This window comes from Petromyzon marinus, chromosome 8 (genome assembly GCF_048934315.1).
Source record: "Petromyzon marinus isolate PM22_M1 ecotype Great Lakes invasive population chromosome 8, UKy_Petmar_22M1.pri1.0, whole genome shotgun sequence".
Taxonomy (NCBI): Eukaryota; Metazoa; Chordata; class Hyperoartia; order Petromyzontiformes; family Petromyzontidae; genus Petromyzon; species Petromyzon marinus.
Genome location: NC_133674.1, coordinates 16,896,513 through 16,908,943, shown reverse-complemented (window position 1 = coordinate 16,908,943; position 12,431 = coordinate 16,896,513). Strand labels below are relative to the sequence as shown.

Here is a 12,431-nt window from a genome sequence, read left to right as displayed (position 1 = left end):
AGCTATCATTTGTGGCCAGGTTGCTTCTGAAAAAGACCTCAGTGGGCCTTACCTGGGTAAAATAAAAATAGTTTTCTTTTAATTTAATTCCTTACACCAGCGCCCATGCTAACCACACTACGCCACTCACTGCATCACTACGGCTAGCAGGGTTCATAAAATACGATGCTAAGTTTTTTTCTCCCCAACGTATATTTAGCACCTAAACGCAATTGCATCTCAAGGCGACTACTCTCGCACGAGATGCACATTTCTCCCTTGCAAAGGTCACGCAGTGAAACTGCAGAAAAATGCAGATGCGTTGGGGATCTCTTGCGCGCGCTCACGCACGCACGCAACGCACCCACGCAACGCACGCAACCACGCACGTACCCACGCACGCAACCACGCACGCACGCAACCACGCACGCACCCACGCACGCACTCACGCAACGCACGCAACCACACACGCACGCAACCACGCACGCACGCAACGCACACACACACGCGTGCTCGTGCGTGTGAGAGACCTCTCAGCTACTTGCTGATGTGGCACCGACCCACGCCTGGCCCTCGTGAACAGCGTGGCGGATTCAGCATGAGAGCTCGGGCTCGAAGCCAAACGAATAAATCACGCTAACGAGACAAATTAGCAAGATCTTTATTCAATCTCCGACGAGCTGCTGCTGGCTGATGGTTCTGCTGGATCGTGTGAGAGTGCAACACAAATACTTTGGCCACCAACCATAATCTGATCACAATTGCATCTAAGGGGAGGTACGAATTCAAGTGATGTTGGGGCAAGTGCTGTCAGCGAGCACCTACGAAGGGCCGGCATGACACACGAGGGGATGGGTGGCCAACACCACGCTCGGCCGCCTTTGTCTCCCCAGTGGCGATTTTTATACATCGCACAAGGTAATCATTTGAGGCTGAGTCGACCTAGGGGAAGCCCAGGATCGGTTCAGATAATCCCCACCGGTGTTTACCGTGAGCGTGGAAACGAACCCGGGTCGCCAGGTTCGTATCGCAGCGCAACGCTGCGCTAACCACTCCTTACGAATCCACACGCGGCCTCTGACAAGGTGAGGCAACCAGGTGAAGGCGGACGAGATGCTGGGGGACCCGAGCCACGAGGCACCCTCCAGAGAGGTGTGGTGGTGGTGGGTAACAAAGGGTTCATTGAGCAGGCATTCGTTGAGCAGGCGAGCAGTCTTGTCGTGTGCCCAGTCGCAAAGCTTTACCTGGCTTACGAGTGCTACTTTGCTAAGTGCTCGGGGGGGGCGGGGGCTCAGCTGCCGAAGCGAAAGCGGTCACGCTTTTCACTTTTGTCGCTCAATAACTGGCACTATTTTGTTTTATGTGGCGGCTTTATCATTAAGCCGAAAATTGTCATTCGCCTGGTCGGCTATAAAGCTCCGACTCCTACTCCCATACTCCTGCGTCATCGAATTCAGAGTTTCTCATTCGCGTGCAGTACAGAAAGTCGTTCGTTTGGTGATCCAGTAACCCAGGGTAAAGCCGCCAAGATAATGCACGTCTCATAACATTGGTGAGTTTCATATTGCGTCGTTCTTGCAAAGTGCATCTCGCAATCGCTCAGGAAATGTAGACAAGCTGGAAGACAGCCAGGCGACGAACTGGCGCCAACAATTGTCCAAGCTCTGCAGCGCTCTATATATTAAGATGTTTTCAAGCAATTAACGAGTGTTTATGCGTATGAAAGGAAAACGTCAATAATTTGCTATGATCTGTACGTGTGACGGCAATAATTTTTATTTCAACTTGTGAATATACGCCGAGGCATTTAACCACTTGAAAATGCTCACAGACTCTATAAATAAATAGAACACAACTTGAAACTGGCCGAGTCAAGCATTTCCTTTCGGGCCACTGAAGCCGCAGATAATTTCTCCACACGCTCATGCGGAGGCACTTAAAGAATCCTGAGAGAGGGCTGAGAGCAAGTCATGGGCCCTCTCGTGCGCTTCACAAGAGCTGTCCAAACACGGTAGGGAAAATATCCGCCCGGCTTTCAACAAATGGCAGTTCCACAGATATGAAATAGGTGGCGGGCGTTCATTATTTTCTTATCAAAACAAAGGGCCTGGCACAAACCATGCAACAACAAAAAAAAACCCGCTCATCCCAAATGTCAACACACTCCTGTCTCTCCCCCCATCTTCCCCCCCCCCCGAAAAAAAATCCCTATGCAAACATTTGCAACAAAAAATTCTGTTGTCCTAAGAATACAGCCTCCAAAGCACCGTGCAAACATCTGTGGGGTGCAATGTCTAGAATTCGCCAAGAACGAGACCAAAACAGCCCGGTGCCTGGGGCGCGCAGAAGGTGCTGTGTGCCGTGACAAAAACAGACGACGCAACGAGTCGGGCAGCCGTAAGAAGGGCACAGATCACGGGGTGACTGGGAAAATCGTTTCATTGTTCACAACTTACCACCGGGGGAGCCTCAGCGTATACCTTTTGGAGTCTAAAGCAAAACGGACACTCCCGATGAATGGCCCACAACTGGCTTATTTTGCGTGCGAATTACAGTCAGTGCTGAGCATGACTCACAGCGTCAGCCATTATTCGCCATCATCATCAGCGGTCAATCCACTGCTGGTTGAAGGCCTCCCCCAAGGTCGCTGCCATCTCTCACGATCCTGAGACGCAATGCGGCCATTGTTACTCTTTGTTAAGGTACCTCTTGTCCGTAAGTCTCACTCGAAAACACGAATGCAAAAATGACTGCAGTGGTATGTTCATGCATGTCGGAGTAACATTTTGCATTAAGGTAATTTAGTTAATTCATATTCTATCGAACTTTACATAAAATACAAATGTCTCTCGAATTGTTTATGCTCCGATTTACATTTGCCTTTTTTTTGCTATCCTCTATTTCGATTGTTTTGCTTTATCATTTTGGTGACAACAGGTCACTCTTGCAAATGAGGCCTCATCCTGGTCTCGTGAGTTCACACCTGGTGAAACAAACAAACCTAACGTGACCTACGTACACACCTGGTGAAACAAACAAACATAACATGTCTTGTGTACACACCTGAAGCAACAAACAAACCTAACCTGACTCGCGTCCACACCTGGTGAAGCATTAAGTGCGGGGTACGATTTCCCTGACTGTTTGATTCCCTGCACGGCTCCAGGTAATTGCTCTTAGGCCAAGATATTGACCACAATGTTGTTTTTGTTGTACCTGGAAAGCATTCACGTGGAAAATGAAAACCTTCGCCAATAGCCGTCAGTAATTCTTATGCGAAAGTGGAATACTATATAATACTACTACACCGCACGTATGTTTTGTGGAAGGACAGAGCATCTCTCCATTTATCCTTACCGACTCAGAGGCAATACATATCCACGCACACACGTGCGCGCATATAATAAAGCAAGCAAGGAGATGCAAATGTACACGAACCCACGCATGCATACATGGCCACATGAAGCCACGTGTACATGAAGCCACGTATACATGTGGGCATACATTTGAAGCAAAGGCGCAAACATAGAGACAGAGTTTAGTGACACATGGCTATACGTTGGGGGGGTAGAGTGGTGGTGCGGTTGTCAGGGTTACTGTATAGGGTGGTCCAGATGTATGTGACCCCCCCCCCCCCAATTAATTGACCGCTGACAAATGTTGTCTTGCTTTTGAAAAATGCATTTCTGTTTTAAATAAAACTTACTTTAAACAACAACAAAAAAACATTACGCTTTAGAGAATGAAATGGGGGTCCCGAGGCAACTGGACCACCCTGTACCTTGAACACGGCCTCCTGTGTTTGATTCCTGGCCGCGACTCACATCAGTGGCGAGTGACGGCTGGACCGGCTCTCTCTGCGCACCTTAACAGACTGTAGGGGCAAGTGCTGTTGGCGAGCAGCACCTATAAAGGCCGGCACGGCACACGAGGGGCTGGGTGGCCAGCAACCACGCCCGACCGCCTTTGTCTCCCTAGTGGCAATGTTTACACACTGCACCAGGTACTCATTTGAGGCTGAGTCGACCTAGGAGAGGCCCGGGACCGGTTCAGATAATCGTCACTGGTGTTGGCCGTGAGCGGGAATGGAACTCGTGTCGCCGGGTTCATAGCGCAGCGCGCTAACCGCTACACTACCGCTCCCCACAAACTCACTCACACACACTCACACACTCACACACACTCCCACACACACACTCACACACACTCACACACACACTCTCACTCACACACACTCACTCACACTCTCTCTCTCACACACACTCTCACTCTCTCTCTCTCACACACACTCTCACTCACACTCTCTCACTCACACACTCTCACTCACACTCTCTCACTCACACACACTCTCACTCACACTCTCTCAACAACAACAACCGCCATTCGCCACTAAGTGGCGGTGACGTCACCACGACGCTTGTGCCAGGCCATGTGCACCTTGAGGCCACGTGAAGTGTCGAACGCCCGCGGGCAGGAGGTCGCGGGGCAGACCCAGGTGCCACGGGTCGACTGACTAAGATGACCGAGACGACTGGCTGGTGCACCACCTGTGCCCCCTACTGTGGCAACCTGCTGTGCTTTAGCCACCCGGTGTTCCGCTCGTTGTTGTGAGCGTCGCTCCTCCGCCCTCCGTTGTTGCTGGAGGGCGACTGCCTCCAACTGCCCAGAAGCGTCCTTCACGAGCCTCCTCCACAGAGGCCGATCTTGACACCGCTAGTACCAGTCATCGGCAAGTCCACTCAGCTCCACGTCCTCCTGTACCACATCACTTCATCTCTTCTCTAGCCCGTGCCGCGCCCGTTTAGCCCCCTCGATCCGGCCGAACAAAAGCTGTTTCGGCATGCGGTGGCTGGGCATATAAAGCCACGCAGACAATGCACAGTAACACTGCAGGCTACAAAGACAAAGATCCCCCGCCGCGTAGCCCTGCACGGGCTGCTGGGGCAAGTGCCGTGAACGAGCACCTGTGAACACCTGTGAGCACCTGTGAACACCAGCACGGCGCACGAGGTGGCTGCAAGTACGACCAACAGCACGGTCCCGTCCGCCTTTGTCTCCCCACTGCCGATGTTTAACAAAGACAAAAAAACTCCCCCGTAAAAGCCTGTTAACAGACTGTTGGGGCAAGTGCTGTTGGCGAACACCTATGAAGGCCGGCACGGCACACGAGGGGGCGGGGTGGCCAGCAACCACGCCCGGCCGCCTTTGTCTCCCCAGTGGCGACGTTTACGCATCGTATAAGTTACTCATTTGAGGCTGAGTCGACCTAGGGGAGGAGGCCCGGGACCGGGTTCAAATAACCGCCACCGTTGTCGGTGGCCGTGAGTGGGAATCGAACTCGGGTCGCCGGGTGTCGTAGCGAGAAGCGTAGCGCTGACCACTACCGCCGCCGCTCCCCGCACACCGCTCACCGCACACGGGCAACAACAACGACAACAACAACGCGTTGACAAGGCCGAGCTGCCCCAAGGCGTTTTCCAGACGCACGGCCGGGGTTAGAGCGTCCAACAGAAGACTCGAGACAACCGGGCGGGGTGCGTGCGCGCGCGCGCGCGCGTGCGTGCGTTGTTGTTGTTGTTGCGACGCCGATATGCAAATACCTTTCTTCAAGGAGAGGCATCTCTTGAGACGGCGGTAGGCGGCCTTTGGGCAGAGAGCCTGGTAAGCCAGCACGCCGGCTGAGCAGAGGAGCAGACTCCCAGCTTCAGGCATCGAGGCTCGGCAAAACAACGCAGAACCAAGCCACGAACCCAGCGGCCCTCCACCCTCGAAGCGACCAAACCCCCAAAGCCACCCGAGCACACACCAGCGCAGCACCGCCACAGCCGTTCTGAAATTCCTCTCTCCAGCTCACAGCTTCTCTCTCTCTCTCAGACTCCTCTGCCTGCCACTTGGAAAACGCTGCAACTGTTGTTGACGCTTGCCGCACAGAGACGCGAATGCTTGCACGAACAGCGCTCTGCTGATGATCGTTGTTTTTTTTTAACTGCTGTTACTACTCCTGCACGTGGTGTGCTTCTACAGATGAGTCATTTACCTAAATCGCAGACTTCTCAAAGCGACCTGTCATTCTTCTCATCTGTAATTACGTGCACGGTATCAGCGTATCGACGCATGCGCGTGAACCAAACTCGAAACGCGCGTCTCAAAATTCGCGCGCACGATCCGGAGGGGGCCGCTGGAGAAAACGAGCCGGGAACCCACCCAGCCGGCCGGCAACCCACCCACCCACCCGGCCGGCAAACCCACCCACCCGGCCGGCAACCCACCCACCCGGCCGGCAACCCACCCACCCGGCCGGCAACCCACCCACCCGGCCGGCAACCCACCCACCCAGCCGGGAATCCACGCGCCCGCCTGCTCGGCCGCTTACGGAGACGCCGTCAGCTGAGCGAGCGCCCGGGCTGCTGCTGGCCCCAAAAACGGAGCCCAACGGTGCGAACCCCCCCAAACCGCGCCGGCAGCTCTCTCTCTCTGCTATAAAAAATGTTTTGGAAAAAAAACCTCAACGTCTGAAGCAGCTAGGGGTGGGGCGGGGAAGGTGGAAAGACGACGAAAAAACCACCCCGGAACGACGGCGGCTAGGCTTGCCAGCGGCTGCGAAATCCCCAAGCCGACCCAGCCCAGCAGAGGATTGCACCGGCAACTGATTAATCCGGCACCGTGTGATTCCCCCCCCCCCTCCGTACAACACACGCGCGCTACGCCTGCACATCATCTGAGCCTCTCTCCACCCCCCCCCCCCCATTCGCGGGAGGAATGAGGTGGGATGTTGGGAAATATATAAATATATAAATAAAATTCCAGCTGATCTAGGCAGTTCGACTCACGGACGCGAAAGGAGTTGTGGGTGGTGCCAGTGCAGGCAGGCAGGAGTGAAGGAATCTGTAATCGCAGCGACGGTATGGATCTCAAGCGCCCGCTAAACGTTACCCCCTATTCACGTTACCCCCTATTCCTGTTACCCCCTATTCCTGTTACCCCCTATTCCTGTTACCCCCTATTCCTGTTACCCCCTATTCCCGTTAGCCCCTTGACTTTAATTTTTTTCACCAGGGTTACCTGGTGTTACCAAATTCTCGCTTACATACAAATAGATAAACCGGCAATATTTAAGCGTGACATTTTAAATTGATTATTGCCGCTAAGGTGTATCTTTAAAGCAAACCGGGAAAAAAAAATCAAAGCTCATGTTTGCGATTGTTGTTCGTGTGTACGGTTACCCGCAATTAATATAACCGTACGCAAAGCCAAAATATCATCATGTGAAATGACGACAAAAAGGAATTTTGGAGAGTGGTCATGAGCACAAATATTGACCGACAATCATGAGGTAAGAACCCACGGGAGCATTATACCTCTCATGTGTGGTGAAGATTGATATGTTTGTAGTTTATGTGTGATAAGCATGCACTGACGTGTACATCTATACCGTACGTACGTTGCCACACAATATACGTACAGTACGTGTGTGTGTGTAATAATTTAACAATAGACTTCTTTGTGCATCTGTTCACATGATGACAATAGCTGTGACTCAGTCTAGAGCTCGATCTAAGATTGGATTGAAAGATCCATTGTGCAAAACCAGTCCCGAAAGCAGTTAATAATGCATGCCCCATTTCTAAGAAATAGATAACGATAAAAGCTTATCCTTATTTTTAATCCACAAAAGCTGTAGTAAGTAAGTACAAAAAAATATGCTTACAAAAAAAACGGTTTACAAATATTATTAGTCCTGGGCCTAGGGCAGCCATTGTCCATTTATCAAACAACACTGATGCTAAAAGGTTCGTAGATCCAACCATTCAATGTATAACGGCCACTTTCCCATTTTATGAAACAGCAATTACAACACTGGCCCATGGCCAGTGGGGCCTATGCGCCACGCAGACGTCTCAGAGTAATCTAATTCACTCTGGATATATTTACCAGGAGTCACACAAATCCCTGCCAACTCTAATGGGGGGCGAAACCTAATCAAATCCTACCCCCCCCCCCCCCACTCTAACATTGGTCATGATTAAATGGCACAGCATCCACTCTGTCCATTTTTATTAATTCCCAGTAAACAATTCTGTTGGGAAAAAATGCATGATTGGGAAAAAAAATCCCAATACGATATATATTAATATTGAATCCATGGGGGAGTTGCACAAGTAAATTAATTAATGTTTAAACTGTGATTTTGGTAGTTTCGGTACGATCGTTTCAAAAGAGAGGTATTTGCAATATGTTTTTTGGAGGAATAACTATTACATGTCTGGGTTTTTCATCACTAACTGAATACTGTATATGCATTCCTCTAATCACGTGTATTAAAAAATGGCAAAGTCTCCGGTTACATTATTTTGTTTTAATACTCAACAGATGTGGGTCTCTTGTTGCAAATATAGACTTTTTTTATAATCGTATGGGTGCGTGTGTTCCCGAGGTAGGCAGGCAGTCTTTAAAAAAATTGCCATTTTATTGTGCACACAATTTAGGTTTCCCCCGCTTACTTAAGCCAATACAAAGAAAGTGTAATTACTGGATTTTAAAAGAGGCCAAAGATTCGGAGTTTGCTGAGACTTTTCACACAAACAGAATTGCATATAGAGAGGGGCATTTAGCAGAACGGGATTAGATTTCCACTTCGAGCAGAGGCTCCTCAGTCTTACGCTCCGAGCAGGCCATAGTAAATGACGTCGAGTTTCAAATGTCCCAATGTAATCATCAGGGACTTTACATAAACAAAAAGGGTCTAAAGGCCATATCTCTCCTTGACATTGTTGTAGATTATGCTAGTACATCAGCCTCCAGAGAAACAGACATTCGTGTCTGTTTTTGTCATTTGTTATCCACAATGTCATGCAACAGGACTCTATGAGATGTGTGGATGATAAGGTTATGCTAATGTAACCTCTGAACAGATACGCATACGCATTTGAAAATGCAACCACAAGGGCGAGCTTCCATTTAGCCGTACAGTCAGAAAAATAGATATTTAGCGAGCAGGTTTGACTCAAAATATTTGCGTATCAAAAAACATGCTCCCGTTATTGATCCCCTCTGGCAACAATTTCTGTAAGTATTTATTTATTTGTGATGTGCAGAGGACAATATCTGTAAGTATTTATTTATTTGTGATGTTGCAGAGTACAATTTATGTAAGTATTTATTTATTTGTGATGTGCAGAGTACAATTTCCGTAAGTATTTATTTATTTGTGATGTGCAGAGGACAATTTCTGTAAGTATTTATTTATTTATGACGTTGCAGAGTACAATTTCTGTAAGTATTTATTTATTTGTGACGTTGCAGAGTACAATTTCCGCAAGTATTTATTTATTTCTGATGTGCAGAGGACAATTTCTGTAAGTATTTATTTGTGATGTTGAAGAGTACAATTTCTGTAAGTATTTATTTATTTATGATGTGCAGAGGACAATGTCTATAAGTATTTATGATGTTGCAGAGTACAATTTCTGTAAGTATTTATTTATTTGTGATATTTCAGAGTACAATTTCTGTAAGTATTTATTTATTTGTGATGTGCAGTGCCTTGAGTACCTTGTACTAAATTGCTTTATAAATTCAAATGATGACAAAAATTGCTTCTGTGAGATCAAATAAAAAAAGATTTGGAGAAGATATATGACCGTGTTGGCTGAGGTTGGTTTCGGCACCTGGTAAGGATGCCCCCCACCCCCCCCTCCGATAGACTCCCCCTGAACTCTACCGGGCAGCAGCACGTCCCACTGGGTGAAGACCCCGGGGCCGGCCCAGCACACGCTGGCAGGACAATGTCGCCCTGCTGGCCTGTAGACGCCTGGGAATTCCCCAGGAAGAGCTCGAGTCTGTCGCCAGGGAAAGGGAGGGAGGTGTGGACCGCCCTACTCAGCACGCTTGCTCCGCGAGCCTCACCGGGACAAGCGGACTGAGAAACGAACGAACGTACAAACGTTCAATGTATATCGCACCAGATTTTGGATTTGCCAGCTACTGCCAGCAACTACAGGCATGGCAAAATAGATGACGGTGCAAACCCTGCAACTACTTACTGGCAGAAGGGCCCCGACTGGAAGGAGCTCTAAATAGCCCCCTCTCAAGGGTTTCTGGCCTCCTCTTCCATGCTGGTCAGACGTTCTTGGCAGAGGTGTGAGTACCCACACTTTACCCGACCGCACGTGACCTGGCGATCAACTAATAGCGGCCCTTGTTTGAAACGAGATTCAATTGCGTTCGGAAGCTTTTTTTTTAATTCCAACTCGCATTGCGCGTGGCTTTGCTGGACATTAGAAATGGCTCAATAATGTCTATTCACCTGTGGTCAACCATCTAATAGGATTTTTGTAGAGCATGGAAATACAGAGATGATGTTCAATAATGACGTTGAACATCACTTTGAACTGAACATTCCAGTAAACTGGTTTTGAAACTGTTACCGAAACTAATGCATTTGCAAGCGTATTATAACATTCCATTTTGTCAAATAGTGTATTCAAGAAGCCACACACAATAAGACACGCCAACTGAGAGTCATAAAATGTCTAATTTCAAGTCCATCTTAAGACGCTGTACAAAAACTAAGATTTGCACATCGCAGGTAACGAATGAAGCAGAGCGATATTCGTCTCTAAACACCAACATCGGCATACATTTTATATTTGTTATAAATGCGTACACAGTAGCACAGCGAGTACTGCCTAACAGCCAATAATCAGGTCCTAGGATCTGCACTCAATCTGTAAACGTATACGCTGCACTGTCACACAATAAAATCATTAAATATAAATCATGAAATTAAAATTACGTAAAAATGCGATTGCTGCGCCGATTAATCTAATTAAAATCAGATGTGCATGCGGCAGCCGATAATGCAGCCATATCTGCCTGGTGTCTTCTGTTGGTTCAGAGTGCTCCGTTCCAGACATTGAGGGACACAGCGAAGCGGGGCAGTGAAGGAGGAGGATGAGGCAGTAACTTAATTTGAGGGTGGAGCGGGGGTAGGCTTGCTTAAACAGATCCAGAAGCTGCGTGCCTTCCCAGCCCACTCGTAACCATTATCCATGGCAACAAATGGCCAGTGGTACACGGTGTGTTACCACCCTGTTTGAGATGATGTTTGCCTTCAGTTTGCTGTGACTTCTCTCGCTTGTGAACACACGGCCGGTGGCAGCCGAGGGCTTTTCGCCGTCATTCGGTGGATCGGCGAGTTCACGCGACAGGGGACGGCGTGCGTCCGCGAGGGGTTCACGTGCAGGCCTCGCTGTGAACGCCACACACGAAGCACCAAGCCGGCAATACAAGCGAGAGCCGCTCTCGATCGCCACGAAGCACACACGCACACAGCCTGGCCATTCCCGCAGCAGCAGCAGCAGTGGATTTTGGCGAACCATCGAATTCCAGATGGTTACTGGCATCCTGCGCTTTCAGATGCGCTTCTGTAGTCGTCCCGAACTCTCTTCATTCCGATTTTTGGAAGCCACCGAAGCGATGCGATTTTCGTATGGTTGGCTACGTACGGTGCAAATGAAGTTCAGCGTACATGCTTACATCATCAGTCGCCCCACACTGGCGGATGAACGCGACTAACAGCCTCAACAAACCAAAACAACGTCTCTGTTCACGCTGCTACGTCTGCCCACCGGCAGTGCACGCCAGCGGATATCATTAAACATTTACATAGCTTAATGCGTATTAACAAAAAAAAGTAACGACAATAATGCAGCATGTGCAAAACAGATTAGGATTAGCAACAATAATGATATTGCCAATTCTTTACCCGAGAGAGCCCTCTCTGAGTTTCAAGACTGAGTCTTTGCAGGGTTTCTGCATTTGGGTGTTTGGCGAAGCCCTATCCATAAATGTTTGGCATGCGAGAGGTAACCGGTGCAGCCACAGCAAGCCCACGCACACACAGCAGTAACAATCTTCTACTCTGAGTGATAAACAACCAAAATATAGACTCACTGCTTCTTGCATTTCTCATTACCCCCCACCCCCCATGGCTTCCCTTGCAATAACAATACACCACCTTGATCGGCGCTCACCTGGTTTGAATAAAGGACGTCGACATTCCCAGACGGGTGAATAAAACTGGTGCTCAAAACGAGCGCATGGGCGGATGCTTGCTGAGGAACAGACAACGTGCTTGCACGAGGGCAGACAGGTGAGTGGGCACGTGGTGGAGGCAGGCTGTGACTGTGCGTGCATCCGTATCGGTCAACCCACGGCACCTGAGTGGGATCTTGTCCCGTCAGCGGAGCATGCCGACACTTCACGTCGCCTCTAAATGCACCTAGCCTGGCACAAGCGAAGTGGAGACGTTAACCGCCACTTAGTGGCGATTGGGGGGCCGCGATGGTTTGGCGTTATGAACCGGAGTTCGTTTCGCTTCAGTGGCTAACGTATATTGGCGATCACCTGAACCGACCCTGGGCCTTACTTAGGTTTATTCAGCCTTAAGT

General features: G+C 49.3%; 1 protein-coding gene across 8 annotated transcripts in view; it reads right to left on the bottom strand.

The window, feature by feature from the left end:
* Positions 1-12,431, bottom strand: part of LOC116940310 (rho GTPase-activating protein 24-like) — a 92,008-nt gene that overhangs the window by 21,716 nt on the left and 57,861 nt on the right. The window contains exon 1 of one of the 8 annotated variants that reach the window (XM_032949957.2): positions 5,580-6,199. The exons of the other annotated variants lie outside the window; for them this stretch is intronic. Coding sequence (XP_032805848.2) covers positions 5,580-5,691 — 112 coding nt within the window. The 5' untranslated portion in view covers positions 5,692-6,199. Of the gene's footprint in view, positions 1-5,579; positions 6,200-12,431 lie in introns of those variants that run through there. 8 annotated transcript variants of the gene reach the window in all.